This window comes from Ahaetulla prasina, chromosome 2 (genome assembly GCF_028640845.1).
Source record: "Ahaetulla prasina isolate Xishuangbanna chromosome 2, ASM2864084v1, whole genome shotgun sequence".
In the NCBI taxonomy this organism is placed as follows: Eukaryota; Metazoa; Chordata; class Lepidosauria; order Squamata; family Colubridae; genus Ahaetulla; species Ahaetulla prasina.
Genome location: NC_080540.1, coordinates 79,851,729 through 79,872,814, shown reverse-complemented (window position 1 = coordinate 79,872,814; position 21,086 = coordinate 79,851,729). Strand labels below are relative to the sequence as shown.

General features: G+C 43.9%; 2 protein-coding genes across 11 annotated transcripts in view; one reads left to right on the top strand and one right to left on the bottom strand.

The window, feature by feature from the left end:
- Nucleotides 1–21,086, top strand: part of AMIGO3 (adhesion molecule with Ig like domain 3) — a 245,955-nt gene that overhangs the window by 123,747 nt on the left and 101,122 nt on the right. The gene's annotated exons all lie outside the window — the stretch shown is intronic.
- The window catches only part of UBA7 (ubiquitin like modifier activating enzyme 7), a 60,173-nt gene continuing 42,079 nt past the window's right edge, over nucleotides 2,993–21,086 (bottom strand). For 6 of the 9 annotated variants that reach the window (XM_058172711.1, XM_058172713.1, XM_058172707.1 and 3 more), the window contains 3 exons: nucleotides 9,176–9,277; nucleotides 8,005–8,099; nucleotides 2,993–5,214 (listed from right to left, as the gene is read on the bottom strand). In XM_058172711.1, the coding sequence (XP_058028694.1) occupies nucleotides 5,067–5,214; nucleotides 8,005–8,099; nucleotides 9,176–9,277 (345 nt within the window). In that variant the 3' untranslated portion in view covers nucleotides 2,993–5,066. Of the gene's footprint in view, nucleotides 5,215–8,004; nucleotides 8,100–9,175; nucleotides 9,278–17,015; nucleotides 18,503–21,086 lie in introns of those variants that run through there. The other 3 variants (XR_009153824.1, XR_009153825.1, XR_009153826.1) reach the window with 3 other exon arrangements.

The following is a 21,086-nucleotide window of genomic DNA, read 5'->3' as shown; positions in this document are numbered from 1 at the left end:
TGCGCATGCACGGAGCATCAAAAACGGGATGTGATGACGTCTGGGTGGATGGGTAGAGCCTCCCACAGCCGCCGCTACCGGTTTACCCGAATCGGGTAGAACCGGCTGAATACCACCACTGGTTCCCGCCATTATGTGTAGCTTGGCCCTTGAGGCAAAAGCCTTTTCCAGGGTTTGTTTTATGTAATAAATTGGACATCTGTGAGATTCTTTCTGGTCAGAACTGAAGAGGTAAATCTCTCCCCCCTACAAAAAAAAACCAAAAACCTCTCTTCAGGCACTACGTCAGTATTTGCGCCATCAATTCAATACAATTTTCAGTAAGAAACTAATTAATGGCAGATGAGGTCCTGTTCTAGGATCTGGTATTAAAAGTGAAATGGAAGGGGAGGAGGATTCATAACGAGGGTCCTTGAAGACTGACAGCTACAGCCAGCATTGAACAGAGGGCTTTCTGTTCACTTAGCAATAGACAGTAGTTCATTGCAAGCTAAGACAGCGAGTGCAATTTCAAGACTCGCCAACAATCTTGAATAGTCTGTTGATAAATACACTTTTTAATATGATGCAAACGCTTCTGCAGAGAACAAAATCAAGATCTATACTTAAATTTGCCACATCAATGAACCACTGGACTGCATCCTGAAAGCTGACCCATTTTTGCCACTCCTGAGCAGCTACAACTAGATGTTCAGTAGCATTATCTGCCATACAGCATTTAGACATAGCCAATACAATATATACATATTGATAAATATGCAAAAATGTAAGTCCAAAACACAGTAGGCTGAGTAGTGAGGCTTTAAAGGAAGATAAAATTCAGCATGGACACTTCTATAGCAGTTACTCAAATACCATAATTAGTTGAACCGAAGTGCTTTAATTTCACGGAATAAAGGTGAGAGAGAAAAGGGAAACAAGCTTATATGGTATTTGAAATAGCATCTTGGACAGCTTGAAACCATTTGCATCAAAGATTGAACAACTTGATAGCCCTGGGTCTCTTGCGGTTCCTTAACACTTTGTGTGTGGCTCCCAGAGATAACCAACTGCTGTTTCTAAAATGATAATTGTTACTACACCAGGAGGAGAATGTGTCTAATAGATGGCTAACTATATTTCATTTCAGTTAGTAGGAAATTAAATGAAATGTGGTTTTTGTTCTGGTCCCACCTACTACTTTCTGGCAAAATGTCTGGCACGCTATTTAAACCCTGCTCAGCCAAATTGTACATCCTTGGTCTTTTCCTCAAAAGTTTTTTTTTTTTTTAAAAAAAGCAGAAGCTACAATGCTACTGGGTTTGGTGCATGGTGTTATTCCTATCCAGGCAGACAAGGGAATGTTTCATGGAATAGAAAGTAAATTGATTCACAAGAGAAATCACTGGGGAAGATTTTAAATGGTGAATTACATTGCAGAGCCTGAAGACTTCTACTCTTCAGCTACCCTGTACATTGGCTTTCATAGCTCCTGGATTACTTGTTAGGAAAATATGGGAGCTGCAGTAAAATGCATTCAGTATTCTTGACTTGGTTATCTACTTCACTTTCTGGGTTCACATGATACGGTGAGTCTTAAACTAGGAGTATTAGGTTTACAAAAAACAACAACACTTGGTGTAAATAAAGCAGCAAAACAAACAAGGTTAAAACTAACCAATAAAGACAGTACAGGTAGTCCTCGACTTAACAAAAGTTCACTTAGTGACTGTTCAAAGTTACAAAAACTGACCTATGACCATTTTTTATTCTTATGATTGCTGCAGCATCCCCACGGTAATGCGATCAAAATTCAGCCACTTGGGAACTGACTCATATTTATGACAGTTGCAGTGACCTAACTACTAACTTAACAACTGCAGTGATTCACTTAACAACTATGGCAAGAAAAGTCGTAAAATGGGGCAAAACTCAAGTACAGTTAACAACTGTGCCACTTAGCAACAGAAATTTTGGGCTCAATAAGTCAAGGACCACCTGTACTTATGAGTTTTTGAGTTACAAACTTCGATACAAACCAACCAGTGATGAAATCCATTTTTTTTACTACCAGTTCTGTGGGCGTGGCTTGGTGGGCGTGGTGTGGCTTGGTGGGCATGGCAGGGGAAGGATACTGCAAAATCTCCATTCCCACCTCACTCTGGGGCCAGCCAGAGGTGGTATTTGCTGGTTCACCGAACTGCTCAAAATTTCCACTACCGGTTCTCTAGAACCCGTCCGAACCTGCTGGATTTCACCCCTGAAACAAACCTATTCTCAACTCCAACTAGAATATCCCAGAAGGTGAGAAAAGGCAGAAAGGGTTTGTCTACAGCATGTCACATATGTATGCTTCACAGCACTGTCGCACATAGGGAAGCTGAGGTACATCATTTTGGATGCTATCCCATCCTGTTTGTTTGCTGATCTTGTAGTGTTTATTTTTGTTTAGTTTCATTTTCTATGGTAACTATGAATTACAATGTCTGGAATTAAGTGTAAGTGCCACTTATACATGGTAGAAAATGTACTGTGCAGGTTTTAAAAAAAATATCTGGGTGAATTTACAAACAAAATGGATTTACAAACAGCGTCTTGAAATATAACTTGTTTGTAATTAGAAAACTGTATTAGCATGTTGTGTGAATACATCCACAGTCTGTGAATGTAATGAAACTGGCTTAGTCAGTGTGTAGGGAACAGGAAAAAAAGCTGGAAAAGCAAAAGAATTCTCTGCCCAGCCTGGGATTCAAAGGCAGTTTTATTCAGAGCAGGGCTTTTGCAGAAATGAATGAGGTATAATTTCATCATCAACTCTGTCTCATTACTTTAATGTGTTGCTAGCAGTTTACTGTAAACAGAATATGCAATTTGCCACAGGGCAATTTGCCATAAAGCGCAGAATGAGCCTAATCTAAAGTATTTGATTTAAATTAGAGGTGAAGAAAGGAAAGCCACTCAGTTATCTTCATCAGATGTTGTTACTAATGTTGATTGAGAAGTTTCACTGGAGTGAAGTATTTATTTATTTATTTATTTTATTCCATTTTGTCACAACAGTATACAAACATCGACATAAAACAACAACAGATCATATAAGAAATATATATATATAAGCAAAAGAATGTAACAACTATGTTAATTTGATATAATGAAAAGGAACAATAGGACAGGAACGGTAGGCACATTTGTGCTCTTATGCACGTCCCTCATAGTCTTTCTTAAAAATCAAACCACATACGGAATTGTCAGCCAAGTTGTTCTTAACGATTCTTAACATTATAGGCAGACTCTTATCTTTCTTATCAGAAGGGAAATAAAATGTGAGAAACCCAGTTCAAACAGCTGGATGTTTCAGGAGCTGGGGCAAAAGATGATAGAATTTACAAGGTAGCAGTTTACAAATAAGCTAGTTCTCCACTTACGACTGCTCACTTAGGGACCATTTAACATTACAAGAAGACTCCCCTAAAAGAAACTTGCAACTCAGTTCCAAACTTATAACAGCTGCCACCTCCCATAGTCATGTGACTGAATTTTGAGTCCTCATCAACTGGGTTGCATTTATGAACATTTGCAGCATCCTGCAGTCATGTGATCACAATTTACATTTTTGCTGAAAATCAATGTTTACTTCTGGTTTTTGGCAAAAACACCTCATAATGAATAATGTCTGCACTTAACCGCTGCAAAATATAGTTTCTATAATCAGGTTGGTCACATGATAACCTGCTCTACGGACATCATGACTTATTATTTATTTATTATATAATGGGCAGACCCCATTATAGCCGTAAGTCAAGGACTACCATAGCTATACAGCTGTCACAACAAAGGTGGATCTGAGTGGACAGAACTAAAACTAATAGGTGTACAATACGGCAAAGCAATTTGCTTACAACTACGTAAGTTTCTTCTGGATCTATCTACAATAGTGGGAGCAAAGCGCTCTCTTTCATGAAGCTGGGTGGCAAACAATCAGGGAGGCTGTGGTTTATCCTGAAGACCCATGGGCACTATCAATTCCATTGGTAACAATGTGTAACAAGGAGTAGGTTACATTGGGAGAGCACATTTTTTAAATGCAAGATGCCCATTCAGTCCTTGGTATCTGCACGTAGGACTTGAAAGAACTGCATCCATATTTGTTAAGTATGGAGACGATAGTGAGCTAGATGAAGCCCTTATATAAGGCAGTTTCTGCTCTTCCTTTCAGATTGCATAATGAATGTTTTACAAAGTCTCATTCATCCCCATGATAATCCCATCTTACTGTAAAGAAAAAGATAACGGTTTGCGCCATGCTGCCCAATCAACAATCAAGGCATTTAAACTCAGATTTTGCCCTCAACTACAGCACAAATTAGTGCCTCTCAAATATCTCACAGTACTCTAATGTCCCTTCCCATTGCACATATTCAAAATACAGGGACAGCTGAAAGCTTGAAGGTACTCTGGTTGATTATTGCTACATCTAGCCCAACGCTGTCTTGCTCTAATTGCGACTGGCTTTCCAAAACCTCTCCTAGCGTGTCCTTCAAACTTTCTCATCTAATTGGAGATACTAGTTGAACACTGAAGGTTAGGTCTTTCGGTGCTGAAATAATGAAAATATCTCATCCTTTAAGGCAGATGTTCCTAGCCTGGGGCCTTCCAGCTGTGTTGGACTACAACGAGACTAATCCCCACTCGCATTTGCAGTGTGCCTACAAATCACAGACCAACACTCAAAGGAGGGTGCCAGTTCAATAAACTCTCTGACAAAGCAGAGCAGGTTAATGTAATGTTGCCACACACCCAACTGACGTGATATAGGAACATAATGAGAAGAGAGATTCAAGATACGACAAAAGAAGTTCTGTAGATTGCACTTCATAGTCATTTCCAACAAATTATCTGTTCATGGCCCTCAGGGGTAGGATAACTCCTGCAGGCAAATTTAAGCTGATGCACTGGAGAAGACACATCGCCTTCATCCCTTCACCAAAGCACATTCTTACATTAATATCTGTTTACAGAAGTCCCTTTCAGTGCTTCTGTCAGATTTAACAAGCTTGCTTCCTTTCTGATCCGGTTGCACAAATAATTTATTTTTGACTACTGGTTGGTTGAAGCATGATATGAACAGGTGGTAAATCATCATCGGGTTCTTCATTTTCACAGACCATTGACAATACCAAGAGACGGCACTCCTTGGGGACTGACTTCCCAGTTTTACAAATCGATTCTGTTAGGCTGCGAAAATAAAAATACAACACAAAAAGTGAATACGGTGCCAGGGGAAAGACTGAGCAGTCAACAAGCATGGACGATCTTTGTCACTTGATGTAGTGAAAATATAGAGCATGTAATAATTGCATGGTGGAATCAGTATGGGAAGAGTGGTCAGAACTGTGGTGGGAAATACCTGACACTACGTAGGGATTTGATTTCATTGGTTTGCTTTTGACATAAGCCTGGAATGCATCAAAGTTTCTTAATTAATCATACCTTCATCTAGTATTCTGCTTCACCTACAGTAGTCAACAGAATGCATTTGAGAAACCCTCAAGCAGGAAATAATGGTAGCTTCTCTCTCTATTTTTACTTAGCAAGTGATTGTTGGAGTACATGATGCATCCAATTAGCCAGATGTGGAGCGTACTTCCTTTTCCTGGTTGCATTTGTTCCCAAAGCATGGTCCAAACGGTGCTCCAGAATTAGGGATTAAAATTATGTTAGCCTCCATCAGGAGAGGGATGGGAACACCCTACCCTCTCTTCCCAAGCTTTTATACTGAGCCTGTATACTGCACGAATCAAGAGGAGGGCCGTGAAAATATTTACAGATCCCTCACATCCAGGACATAAACTGTTTCAACTCCTACCCTCAAAACGACGCTATAGAGCACTGCACAACAGAACAACTATACACAAGAACAGTTTTTTCCCCGAAGGCCATCACTCTGCTAAACAAATAATTCCATCAACACTGTCAAACTATTTACCAAATCTGCACTACTATCAATCTTCTCATAGTTCCCATCACCAATCTCTTTCCACTTATGACTGTATGACTGTAACTTTGTTGCTGGCAATCCTTATGATTTTTATTGATATATTGACCATCATTTGTGTTGTAAATGTTGTACCTTGATGAAGGTATCTTTTCTTTTATGTACATAGAGAGCATATGCACCAAGACAAATTCCTTGTGTGTCCAATCACACTTGGCCAATAAAAATTCTATTCTATTCTATTCTATGGATGGGGAATATTTTTGAACAACAGCTCCCAGGATCCCCTACCTTGGCCAGGCCAGCTGAGGTTTTCTAAGCAGACACAGGCTCTTCACCTGGTAACCTCAGCCCTCTAAAGCAGAAAGCAAGGCAGGCGTTTTGCTCTCTCCTTAGGAAGCAGAGTGAGAGTGGAGCTTCTGCCTGGGAGAATCTATGGACTGGTTTTGCAAAGGGGGTGTGGACAGAAGGAGAGTGAGTGTGCTGAAAGCCGGAAAGCTGCCAGGGAGTCTGGAAAGATTATAGAGCAAGAAACTACAGTTGCCGCTGGTTGGCAGAAGCCCAGAAGGGCCTGCTTGAGGCTGGGATGAGCTTTGTCTACCCCAGGAAGTTGAGGAGGAGGTGCTGACAGCAGGATGTTTACCCGGCATGGAAGGGACGGGACATTAGAGGCTTTGCAGCTGCTGCAGATATAGGACCCAGGCTGTACTTGTAGGGGCCCTGCAACGGGGTAGCCACGGCCTCCCTATCCTTCACTCCTGAGGATCCCTCTGCCGACCGGCTTCCTAAGCACAGCTGGACAGAGGGCTGTTCTCCAGCCAACAAAACCGGGCAAGCAGAGGCCCAGACAGAGCAAATATTCAACCTCAGCAATCACAGAAGGAAGAAAGATGGAAGGATTCCTAGAGATTGTCTAACCAGGCCTTTCTTTTACTGGGGCACCAACAGCCACCCTTTGTGTAGGATTAATGGAAAGAGAAACCAATAGCCTGGGAACCTTGTCATGGTTTAATATTAAACTGAGATCGAACTTGTTTCATTTGGACTTTTTTTATATTCTTCTGCTTTTAAAAATAGCATTTTTAATAACTGTAAACTGGCATAGATGCCTTTTTAGGGCTGAAAGGCAGCATCACAAGTGTGTACACACACACACATGCATACACACACACACACACACACACACACACAGGAAGACAGGGAATGGAATCTAGAATTTAAAGCTGGGTATAGCTTTTACAGATGGGCCTCCAAATTGCATAGAAATCTTTTCTGTCGGTTCAATTCATAAGATGTTTCCCTGCCTTGGTTAGATAAAGCCTCACCAATGGCTCTGCTCTAGGGACCAGAGATGGAAGCTATAAAGATTAGGGTTCTATAATATCTCTCCATGGCTCACAGGATGCCTTCTGAAATGTTGCCCATGCAGGGAGACAATTTGCAATGGGAAGACGGGCTAATGAAATGATGCCATTTCAGCTGCTGTCACTGCAACTGTTCTGAAGAGCGAAGTACAGATAGACCTCATCTTACAACAGTTCATTTAGTGACTGTTCAAAAGCAGTGGTGAAATGTAAAATTTGTTACAGAATGCCTTCTGAAATGTTGCCCATGCAGGAAGACAATCTGAAGACTCTCATCTTTGATTATGATCTGTTAAAAAAAAATTAAAGCCAGAGAGCCCACATAACAGGTTTTTAAGGGCCAATATCTCCAGTGGATTGGTTGATGATATATAGCCAATAAGAGAAGTCTGAAGTCTGAGAAATGGCTTTAACTAATGATATTAAACCTATTACATTTCAACCAAGTTATTACTGTATGTGTTTGTTGGATATCTAAAATTAGGCAGTATGGAAAAGGGGAGGACCGGAGGCTACAAAAAAGGGGGTTGGGGACCTTGTGTAGCACCCACACAGTAACAGTAACAGTAACAGAGTTGGAAGGGACCCTGGGGGTCATCTAGTCCAAGCCCCTGCTCACACAGACTACAAGTTATTATTAAATTTTTATCTCTGTTAAATTCCTACCTGAAAGGAAGTTGTTGCCTTTTGGTTTCATCTTCCTTATCATAGAGAGTGGCTGTCTCAAACAGCAATTTCTGAGGCACAAGGTCATGGTCCCTCTATAGAAAACAGTCAACACAGTCAACATCACATTAAAATCCTTTAATTGAAGATCACTAAGTCATGATAAAGTTGGAATAGCTCAGAAGAACAGAGAAAAGATCTAGAATAATCTTCCTTAATGTGGTGGCCTGCAAATGTCTTTGAAAACTTCATAATTTCCAATTCTTATCTAAGAGTGGACTAATGAGTACAATACTCTTCAAAATGCCACATGTTCTTGTACTTAGTACGTAATGAAGTACTGGCCTATTTTTTTATTTTTTTTATTTATATTTATATCCCGCCCTTCTCCGAAGACTCAGGGCGGCTTACAGTGTGTAAGGCAATAGTCTCATTCTATTTGTATATTTACAAAGTCAACTTATTGCCCCCCCAACAATCTGGGTCCTCATTTTACCTACCTTATAAAGGATGGAAGGCTGAGTCAACCTTGGACCTGGTGGGATTCGAGCCTGCAGTAATTGCAGGCTGCTGTGTTTTAATAACAGGCTATCTTACAGCCTGAGCCACCACGGCCCCCCAAGTTATCTCTTGGGGAACCACGGAACATCTATCTGGAGGGTAACTAAGTTTGAGAAGGCTGAGCTGGAAGAATACGATGATGGACAGTTGTGTTCAATACAGGACATCTAATTATGGGAATGAAAATGAAAAACAAAAAAGAAGGATTAAACAAGCAATATGAATGTGTTGGGACTACCAGGCTGCAAGACATGAGTGTACTGGGAGCAGGAAGCATATTGAACACAATATTGGCTAATCAAGAAAATGGCATTGGGATAGAATGGGGGCATCCCATAAGGTCTCTATATGTGAAATACTGGAAGAAAATCATCTTTATTTTTGATCACAAATGACATTGGATGTAACACTGGAAAGCCAAATGTATACATTTAGGGAGCTACGCACAGACATGTCTTCCTCTGCGCAGAAAAGGCAATCCTGCCTGCTAATGAAGGAAGAGGAGAACACTCTTACTACAAGAAGTAGTAGAGGTAGGATTGAGCACCCCAAGATATGCCCCTGGGCACTTGCCAGAATTTGTTCCTGAAATTGGAACAATTGCTTTCACCTGAATATGATCACATATCTCTCTCAAGGTAACAACTTCTCCTTTGGAATTAAAACCAGGCACAGTAATTCTGTCCCAGCAGCTCCATGTCTTCTGCTGACACTGTGAAGAAAGAAATTTCCAGAGAAATAGCATGTTAAGTCTTTTTGCAACATACCACAACAAAGAGTCTCCGGGCACTTTAAAGCTAGACATTTATTACAGTATAAGCGTTTGTGAAGTCTACTTTATCAGTAGCATGGAGATCAATTTTTTTTTTAAAGGTCTGTGTGAACAATCCTACCCCAGCTGGTACACTTCAAGAAAATTGCAACAGGCAGTTTTTAGAAAAGCCATTTCTTAAAGAACAGAATGGGTCAAATCTTAGATTCATTTGGAAGTATATCCCTGTAGGTATAATTATAACCAAAGTTTATAAGCTCAACTATATTTTCTAGGGTATAAGATCCATTGAAATGGGGGAACTTAGTGCTAAGTAAATATATTTCACATTGCAGCTTGAAAAAACCTCCTCTGTATCCTCTTGTTTTACTAAAATGATCCAACTGGTCTAGTGATACAGATTACTTGGGGCTAATATTTGGGGTTGCTGAATTTACCAATCCACCAACCCCAAATATTAGCCCCAAGTAATCTGTATCACTAGACCAGTTGGATCATTTTAGTAAAACAAGAGGATACAGAGAAGGTTTTTTTCTAAATTATGAACATTATGTCTAGTTCAAGATCTATTGCTCATTTTCTAGTGAGATGTTAATAACAAAAATAGCTGTTGGGAAAAAATCTTATAGCCAAGGACCTTAGAAATTCAGACTGTTCATCTTATCAAAAACAATGTTAAGAGGTGAACGGGTTGTAATATACCTTCGCAGAAGGGGTTTTAGGTATCAAACAGCGGCTCTTTAATCTAACCGAGGGGAACATAAGAAAAACCAATACAAATAAAAGATAGTAACTTGACTAACTCTAATCAGACCCAGCATTTCAAACCGCAAGGAAAATTAATCATTGCCACCCCAAAAGCCACTGTGATGCTATAATTGAGAGCATTTGATTAGGATAAGGAAAGCCAGAATTAGAGCGGCCAAGAAGGTCATTTTCCTTTCAACTCCCTCGGTTACCTCGCAAGGTTATCATAAGACTAAAACACACAGATCTGAGAGTCTTCGAGGAAAGGCAGAACCGAATTCTGATAAACAAAAATGGCAGGCTTCCAATGAAAACCAGTCCTCCTCCTGAAAAGACAGTTTAATGTATTCAGAACTGGGGGGAGGGGGAAGTGGGGAATGCCATAAAGTAGTTCAGAGGAAGTCATTCCTCTTGCATTTCCCATGGGAAGCCAACGCTGGATAATCTGGTTCATTCCAGCCCGTCTTCTCATCTCTGGATACACAAACTGGATGCAGAGCGTAGAGAGAGGACCTTACAGGGTTCTCTTTCACTTGTTCATGTTCTGTAGCTTTCTATTACACAAAGACACATTGAATGGATGTCCTGACAACATACAATTATCCTTTTCTTCATAAGAGGCCCCAAAACTTGCCGACCCCTTTGCTCTTTGCATTGTTGGCCCTAAGGCAAAAGAGGCAAGGAACAACCCATCAAGTAACAAGGGAGCCATTGGAGCTGATTATTAGTTCATAGTAGGAAGTGCCCTGACTGGAGGGACATTTGGGGGGTCAGGCGGCACAAAGGGATACTGTCCTGGGCAAGCTGACTGGTCAGTTAGGGAGGAACTGGCTTGGACTGCATCCTTTCTCTAAGTCTCCTTAGAAATGGCAAGATATGGACAATTTCACCTCCCCTATCTAAATCCAAGAGTGCAGGTAGTCCTAGACTTACAACCATTTAGTGACCTTTCAAAGTTACAACGGCACTGAAAAAATGTGATTTATGATCATTTTTCACACTTGGTAGCATCCTCTGACCATGTGATCAACATTCAGATGCTTGGAAACTGACTCATGGCCGTTGCTGTGTCCCAAGGTGATCTGATCACCTTTTGCAACCTTTTGGCAAGCAAAATCAGTGGGGCAGCCAGACAACCATGTTCTTAATTTATTAACTGCCGGGGGCGGGGGGTGTTCAATTAACAACTGTGACAAGGAAGTTCGTAAAATAGGGCAAAATTCACTTAAACATCTCACTTAACAAAAACAAATATGGCTCAATTGTAAATCAAGGACTTATTGGCATCTACCGAAGCCCTATAGATGTCCTACTAGATTCCTGCATAGAGATCTGCATAGAAAAAGAGGTCACTTTTTCATTGTGGTTACCTAAAAAATATATCCCATCAACTCTTTTTCAGTAGGGTACGGGTAATGTAGCCAGTATTGTTTTATAACAAAAGAGTGTTCTTATTTATTATTTCTTTAACTTAGATTTCTAAACATTTATACATGATTCAATGGAAATATGCATAGTTTGTAATCTTTTGACATTTTTTCCTCTTTTTTGTGCATTTAGTTTATTGTTTTCTTAGGTTGATTTCTTTTTGTGTGTGTGTATGAAGGCTTTTTTTTAAGGTATGATAGTTGCTAAAATGTTTTTTTGAAGATGGAGCTGTACCCATCTTTCTTCCTCCCTCCATGAAAAAAGGCAGGTTTACTGTTCTTTAACGCTAGCCCAATTTAAGGTCACCGATCTCTTTAATTTTAATCAGAACTTTTCTTAGCAATGCACAAAGGGTCTGAGAAGGCTTTAAAAAGCTTCCTGTACCAGGTGCCATGGCTTCCAGATGATTTTTGGATTATAACATCCAGGTTAAAGAAAGCAGGCTTAGATGGTATTGAATATAATGTCACAAAGTAATGTAAGACATGGGTAAGGATGAGGATTGCTTCCAAGAACTGGGTCTTACTATAGCCTTCTTTTTCAGGCTGGATGATTTCAGTTGGAGCAGGACTAAAATCCAAGACTCATCCTGCAATGTTTGCAAGACGGAGTGGCTGTGGATGTCGGCATCCCGGTACAGTCAGCTGCAACCGCGGCTGACTGTTGGGGGCGAGTCACTGGCCCCAATGGAAAGGGTGCGCAACTTGGGCGTTCTCCTGGATGGACGGCTGTCGTTTGAAGATCACTTGACGGCCGTCTCCAGGAGAGCTTTTTACCAGGTTCGCCTGGTCCGCCAGTTGCGCCCCTTTCTTGACCGGGATGCCTTATGCACGGTCACTCATGCTCTCGTCACTTCTCGCCTGGATTATTGCAATGCTCTCTACATGGGGCTACCCCTGAAGTGCACTCGGAGACTTCAGCTAGTCCAGAATGCAGCTGCGCGGGTGATTGAGGGAGCACCACGTTGCTCCCGGGTAACACCACTCCTGCGCAGTCTGCACTGGCTACCTGTGGCCTTCCGGGTGCGCTTCAAGGTTTTGGTTACCACCTTCAAAGCGCTCCATGGCTTAGGGCCCGGGTACTTACGGGACCGCCTGCTGTTTCCATATGCCTCCCACCGACCCGTACGCTCTCACAGAGAGGGTCTTCTCAGGGTGCCGTCCGCCAAACAGTGTCAGCTGGCGGCCCCCAGGGGAAGGTCCTTCTCTGTGGGAGCACCTACCCTCTGGAATGAACTTCCCCCCGGTTTGCGCCAATTGCCTGATCTTCGGACCTTTCGCCGGGAACTAAAAACTTATTTATTTATCCAAGCAGGACTGGCCTGATTTTTTAAACTCTAAATTTTAAATTTTTAATTGTAATTTTATTGGGTATTTTATAGGGTCAATTGGACGGTTTTAATTTCGGCCTTTTATTGAATAAGTTTTTTAATTGTTATTTTAGTGTGTGTATTAATTGTTTTAAATGAAGGCTGTACACTGCCCTGAGTCCTTCGGGAGAAGGGCGGTATAAAAGTTTAATTAAATAAATAAATAAATAAAATAAATAAGACTTCCTAAAACACTTTGAAGTAGTTTCTCCTACTCTTATAAACAAGGAGAGCAGCTGAGACCATTGTTACATGTCCCAATGGATCACCCATATAATATGGATGGCTGAAGCCATTCTCAGTTACCCTGCATCTTCCCACTAGAAAGCACACAGCAGCCAAAGCAAGCCCATTTCTGTAAAGATTAGAAACAGATCACTTTGGATAGTCCATTTCCCCCTCCCCCCATACTACCACTTTGGAAGCACCAAAACGCTTCCATGGGGAAAGGATCAATTGGTGACATCACCGTTGCTCAGGGGATGCTCAGTTGGGGGCTCCTTTCAGGTCCCTGTTCTTTTCCCCAATGGTGAAATTACAAAGTGGAAGAACCTGAACTGTCTCCGGGGTGAAATTCAGCAGGTTCTGACCGGTCTGGAGAACCGGGTAGCAGAAATTTTGAGTAGTTCGGAGAACTGGCAAATCCACCTCTGGCTGGTCCCAGAGTGGGGTGGGAATGGAGATTTTGCAATACCCTTCCCCCAGGAGCGGGGTGGGAATGGAGATTTTGCAGTATCCTTCCCCTGCCACGCCCACCAAGCCATGCCCACAGAACCAGTAGTAAAAAAAATTGAATTCCACCACTGACTGTCTCCATAAGCGATCCACTGGGTTGCTTGCAAAGGAGATTTGGGCAGGAAGCAGTCAAAACAGAGCCAGCTTTGCAGGAACTTGAGATGGAATGCATATCGCTGACCTTGTTGTGCATGAGAACTTGAATTTTTTAAAAGTCCTGTCCAGTCGGGGCACCCACCTGTTTCCTCCATCCATAGATTCTTGACTAGATCAAGCACTGCCATACTTCCCATCTTCCATCCATCCACTGAATCTAAAACCGCTTTCTCTATGCATGTGCTTGAACACACACGAATTCTGAGACCAATTTGGACCAGTGGTTGGACCACTTCTGTCCACACAGAACAATATGGATATGGATATATAGTTTACAGACAGGAATTCTATTCAGAAAAATTCCATCTATGTGTTTCATTAGTAACTGAACTGTGTTAGCAATGGTGCCGGGATTTACAATTTGAATGGGTAAGAACATTTACCTATTTTATTTCAAACCCACGCAGCAGCAAATAAAGAAAGGAATGGGTAGAAGGAAAGGGAACTCAAGATGCACAGCACCATCAAACAAGGAGTTGTAAATGAAAAAAGCCATCAAGTAACTTAGATTAAATCATTGTCCCTAAACTGTAGGAAATAATCCTTAAATGCATATGAGGCTAATGAAGTTTATCCTGACCATTTGGGACCATATGGCCTATTCCATTTGCTCCTTTAGGTTGCTAGTAACAAGAACAGGTTCTCCTCTTTCCCAGGTGCCATATGGCCACTTGGCCTCAAACTCACAACTTGCTGGGAAACCTTTGCACCTCCTGTTCATCTCTCCCTCTTCTCCTTTCTCTGCCTCTATATTTCTACAGCCAAGGGACTAACCGCAGACAGTAGGGACAGTGGAATCCAAACAGTCCCTTCCATAGTCAAGGAAGGACTTTGGAGGATTTTTTTGTTCCCGTCAAAAGATTACTCTACAAAGCCAAGGCTACAAGGAGATGGGAGAGTGAGCGGATCATGTGGGGATAGGAAGAGAGAATGTTGAGGTTCCATTGCTCCCAGAACTCTTGATTCCCACGACACGGCATTGTTCTTTCCGATTTTCTCTACTCAAGTCAGCTCTGCACAGTTCTCTGAAGTGTTGTTTCCCAGCCCATCCCCATCCCAAAATCTGCTCTAGCATGAGAAACAAATTTCCAATGAATGGGGGGGGGGGAATCCTTTGGCGCCAGGATAAGAGCTGCCTTCCCCCAATCACCAGCCCTTGCTAACTAATGATTCCCATATGCGGCTTAATCAACTCCACAAGTTCTTGGATTCGGTACAGCTCTCCATTCCTTTTGCAAATCTATCCCCCTTCCCATCTACTGATGCTGCTGATGCTCCTTTTCCTCTCTGAGCCCTCCTCTCCCCCATTTCCTCCCTTTCCACTCCAATTTCACATAGGCAACGTCAGGAATAAAATCAGGATTTGACTCCAGGGGTTTATTCACGCCGGAAAAAGAAGCAAGATGGATGTTCCTAAAGGGCCCTCCGGTGTAATGCAGACTGCCTTCTCTGTTGCTGTTCTCTAATACGTTGGCATTGCCGAGAAAAGCGGGGGTAAGATTTCAGGTCTGTAGGACCCACTTTGTAAACAGAGTTTTGAAATCCATCAACAGCTGTCAAGTGTACGGCTTGAGTGGGAGTGATGGTAGTGAAAACGGTTAATGAGACCTCTGATCACAGACTCAACCTAATTACTTTGAGGGTAAACAGTTCAGTCGGGAACCTTTATGGCTTCACTGCAAATCATCTCATGGAAGTAGCATAGCCCAGTACACCTTTCCACCATAGTGTCTTCCAGACATCTTTGACTATAACGTCCGTGATTCTCTACCAGATCTTACGCTGATGAGAATCCCAGTTGAACATAGCTGGACGGTGTTTGGAGACAGTGCCTCGAAAGGGAACTTTTTTTCCCTGTGATTCAATGTCCGTCTCCGCTAGATTTGCAGAGAAAGATTCCACTCTCAAACCCAGGGGAAGAGCAGCTCATCCTTCCCAGCGATAGGGAGCCTGATGGAAAACAACGGTCTCGCTCATTACAAGGTAGCTTCCTAAATACCAAAGATCCAGAGGGGCAGCAAGGGAGAAAGCTCCCAATTCTGGCAATTACAGATGTTACATCTTTTTCCCCTATCAAATCTGTTTTTGAGAAAGTGAAGAGATACAAGGGTGAAACCACTGACAATTAAAAAGGAAGGCAAACTTCACTGAAGCCTATATAAAATTATGCGAAGGCGGCTTCAAAATGGCATAGTTAAAAGCATCACCTTCACATCTGCCTTCTGAGCACTGCAGCCTCTAAGCACCTTGAGCTATCCTGCTACACTTGGTATAGCCACAATCCCTCCACAGCTGGATAAACTGTGGCTGCAGAGGAGATTTTTCAAATTCAAAATGTCACCAGCTTTCATTACCAAGGCCACCCCCACCCTCTTTCACCACAGAAGTATTGAATCTCTGGTCATTGCAGGGGCCATTTGCAGAGCTGTGCTGTTTAGAAATCTGAGATACCCTTTAAAAATATACAACATTTGGCAATGCTAGATGGCGGGGGTGTAACCAAGCCCTGGGGCCATGCAGCATGATCTGAACCAGGAGGGAAGGAACAGAGGCCTGACAGCCCAAGCCTTGAAAAGCTGACTCTCCCCCCCCCCTTCCTGCTGGCCCTCCCTTCTCCTACCAATCTGGTTCCAATCTGTGCTTCCTGTGTAGCAGGAAGCCCCAGCCTCTCACTCCATAAACTCAAGACAAAAAGGCCTCTATTCAAACAGACGCTCTTAATTTAGCTTCTTGCTCTTTCCACTCTCCCCCACCCTATTCTGGCTCTGGTTTCTTTCTCCAGAAAAGGGAGCTATTGCAAAGAAGCCAAGAATAGTCGCAGCCCCAGCCATAGAGGGCCAAGGCAATTTCCTGGGGGTGACAACAGTAGAGGCAACCCCAAAGTCCCAGCATGTGTATTCTGGGTGAGCATAAATATACCTCCCCTGCATTCATGCTAGAAAAAAAGAGAAAAAGAATGGCAAAGTGCTTTAAAAAGTGTTGCCAGGAAGAAGCCATGCTACAGAATAATTGGCCGCTAGGAAGGAAGGAAGGAAGGAAGGAAGGAAGGAAGGAAGGAAGGAAGGAAGGAAGGAAGGAAGGAAGGAAGGAAGGAAGGAAGGAAGGAAGGAAGGAAGGAGTTTGAATGTGCAACTCCATCTTTAATCTAAGCTGGTCAGCATTTAGAAAAAAATCATCTAGAAATTCCAATAAATTCAGCTTAATAAGAAAATCAGAAACATATAATAAAAGAACATCATATACAAACTGTCTGGTGGTGGATCCTGTCCTAGAAGGATCCATCATTGACAGTGGCAGGATAGTGGCATTCTTTCAATACATCACGGACAGTTTTGATTTAATGAAATAGTTCTGTCGTGTCCCACTCCTCCGCTGACGGCTGGGTCAGGGAAATCCGAATCAGGCTTGCCTCTGCAGCTCTGCCCAAAGTCCTAGCAAAGTCCTCAGAGCAGGCAGGAGACCAGTAAGTGACTTCAGCAAGATAAGTTCGACTTTTGCCTGACTCAGAGACTGCCAGAAAGTAGATCCTTTATATAGGCCATGGGGTGTGGCTCCATGACTCAGCACTCATTAAGGCCTGCCCCTCCCTTCCTTCTGTTGCCTCCGCCTATCCAATCTTCTGATGCGAGGATTACTCCAATCAGCTGTTGGGAATAAACCCTCCTCAGGCTCACATGCTGTGGAGGAGGGGGAGGGGTCTAGCTGCTCCGTTTGCCTGGGCATGGAGTCAGGGCTGGGGCCGGGAGATTCTCCTTCTTCTGCAGTTTGTGTGGGCATGGAGCCAGGACTTGGGCCGGGAGGCATACATTCCTCCGTGTTCGTGAGCAGGTAAGAAGGCCCCGGCTGCTCTGAGGGCGGGCAAGACACAAGTTCCCCACCATAGCTTATACCTTTTGCCCACTAGTTTTTCAGTGCAAGAAGGTAATGTCATTTATTCTACTACTATTATCCACAAGAACCACTTTGAGAGAGGATACATCTGAATTCTAAGGCTGTTCTGAAGTTGTCTTGTGAGACTTCTGTGACTTCTCATAGTCACAGGACAAAGACTGGACAATGGTATAAGGATGGGATGGATGGGATGGATGGGATGGTATAAGGACTTCTGCCTTGGACAGGACATTGGACTAGAAGCCCGCCAAGGTCTCTTCCAGTTGTACGATTTTATGATTCAAGTGCTTTCTTTCAGTCACAGCACCATTTCAGCTCGGATTTACCTTGATTTTGTTGGATTTTGCAGTGAAAGCCCTTCATCATACCTGGAGACAAAATGAATGTGTGTGGAGAGATTCAGGGCTGGCATCAGTGATTTCTGCCAAAAGAAAACACTGTGGCTGGAGCTCCGGCTTGGTGTGTAGCTTAGCACCAGCTGTGAATGTCAGCTGCAGGTTAAAGACCATTTCCTGTGTCTGACAGCTCTCAGGCACCTATCCATCCCTCTCCTTCTGCACTGCTGCTGGCTTGATACACACTCCAGGCATCAGCTTCTGAAACTAGATCTCCTTCACCGTCTGTCTGCCAGAAGGGGCTCAGGAAAGGCAGGATCAGCAGCAGCTGAAATGAGCAGAGCTGGAGCAGCTTCCCCTCCCCCCTCACGTCAGGGCTGAGCAAGCAACTCACTTCCGGTGCCCAGACAGGAGGGACAAGATGGCACTGTATGGAGTTGGGTTGGCAGCATCTGCAGCCTGGACATCATTCTCGCCCACATGCTAAAGAGTCACCTTCGGTGGCTATATAAATTTCGGTAATACATAAATAGTAAAATTTAAAAAAAAATAAAAGATACAAGGCAGCCATTCTACCTTGAATCTTTGCTGCCAGTAACACCCACAGCAATGCACTATCTCTAATTAATGCTATAAGCTCTACTTCCAGGAGGGAATTGTGGCTGGAAGCTGTAACCAAGAACAGGAACACATGCCAGAAGACCAAGGGCTCCATACTTCCAGTTTTCATTCTTCTGCTGCAATGTCTGGAAAAAAGGCTTGTGCCAGGAAAATCAGCAACTCTGTCATGATAGCCTTTAGTGTCTTCAAACATTCCAGCAAAAGTGCAGGAATAGAGGGTGTGTCACCCACATATCCAAGTTGTTATGTATTAGTGTTGTACCTTTAAATATTTGAGCGGGAAATCAGCACGTTGCTGATTGGTCGAGACCTCCAGCAGAACTGTATAAAAGGAGAGGTTTTTCCCCCAGCCTGTTGCTGGGTTCACCCTATATTAAAGAGCTGTTGTCACTACCCTGGTCTCCAGCCTCATTACTTCCCGAACCTAACATTGGCGACGAGGATGGGATTTCGAGGCTAAGGAGAACCAGAACCGAGCTGAAGTGCGATAGTTCCGAACCCAGCAAACTCAGGGCAGAAACGCGGAAATGGCAAACACGCCACCCGCACCGTACAACCCGGTCAAGGAGAAATGGGGAACGTATATGACCCGTTTCGAAAGCTTTCTAGAAGCCAACGAACTACAGGGGATCCCTGATAACAAGCGGGCTTACTTCTTAAGCCATTGTGGGCCGGAGGTCATCGAGATTGCGGAAGCCCTGGCAGAGCCAACGCCGATACAATCGGTATCGTGGCCGACTCTGCAGACTTTGCTGAAGAACCATTTCGCCCGACGCCGTCCAAATCGTGCAGCGGTTTGAATTGGAGAACGAGACAGATGGAGGCGAGTCCATCGGTGACTACATGGCGCGTTAAGAAGAGCGCCCAAGGACTGCGGATACCGAGACCTAGACGAGGTGCTACTCGAGCAACTCATCCGAGGGGTCAAGGACATCCGCCACGGCGACGGCTGCTAGCCAAGAGCAACCTGACACTAGCCACGCTCTGGGCGAAGCCAGAGCACACGAAATGTCTACTAAAGCAGCAGAGACCTGCAAAAGCCTCTTCAATCCAAGGCGAAGCGAAAAGCCAACGCCAGTACACCAGGAGGAGATTCAGTCCGAATCCGACGGTGAGGCGAGGATGAGGAAGGGTCTGCCGGACCGAGAAACGCGACATTGAGGACCGTGGCGAATGCGGAAGCTGCGGAGGGCAGCACCAGCGCCAACGCTGCAGGTTTAAAGACGCAACATGCGGCGGTGTGGGAAGAAAGGGCACTAGCTCAGGTCTGCAGAGCGGCCCAACCTTCCCGCCGAAAATTCAAATCGGCCAATCAGAACGTGGAACCGGAAAGGCGGCCCGCGATTGGTTCAAACAAGAAAGGCGCAAGTTCAACCAAACGACTGTCATTATAGGCGCGCCTCAACCAAAGTGGAAAGAAGATTTTCACAAAGCCCAAGATAGAGGGAGTACGGTGCAGGCTTGAAGTAGACACGGGATCAGCGATCACCATCATGTCCTGGGACACTCTGGCGAGTCGCTGCCGTCCGTCGCAAGCGCCACCTGCAAGCACAACGGCCACGAGTGCCACGACTACCAGGGAATCGCATCCCTGTTCGAGGGACCACCTCCGTCCGAGTCGAGTATGGTCCACATAAAAGACCCTGCCCATCACGATCGTCGAAGGAACTCTGCCCAGTCTGTTGGGACTAGACTGGTTTCGTGCCCTGGGCATGGGAGTGACTGGCATCTACCGAAGTGACTGTAACCTGAAAGACATTCTCTTTAACGAGTTCGAAGATGTCTTCAAGGATTGCCTGGGCAAGTACAAGGGACCCCTATTTCCTTCAACTTAGACCCCAGGTAGCCCCCATTAGGCTTAAGGCGAGGAGAGTCCTTTGCCCTAAAACCAAAATTGATAAGGAGCTGGATAAGCTCATTAATCAAGGGATCTTGGTGCCAGTCGATCACGCAAAGTGGGAGACGCCAATCGTCACCCCCATAAAACCGGACGGGTCAATTAGAATTTGCGCTGACTACAAGGCGACGCTTAACAAAGCCTTACAGAAAAGCGCTTACCCGGTTCCAGTAGTGCAACACTTATTGCACTCGTTGGGGCAAGGGCAAGTCTTTGCAAAGTTAGACTTGGCCCAAGCCTACCAACAACTGCCAGTAGACGCCCGCACAGCCGAAGCCCAAACGATTGTGACGCACAGGGGGCATTCAAGTGCACCCGATTGCAATTTGGGGTTAGTGTGGCACCAGGGCTGTTCCAAAACCTGATGGAACGACTACTGCAAGGGCTCCCAGGGTAGTTCCTACTTGATGATGTCCTAATTTCAGGGAAAACATGGAGGAATTGGGGGAGCGGTTAAGAAAGGTCTTGAGCATTTTCCGGACAGCCGGATTAAAAGTCAAGACAAACAAATGCCAGATAGGGGTCGAATCCGTCGATTTCTTGGGCTACCGGATAGACAAGAAAGGAATT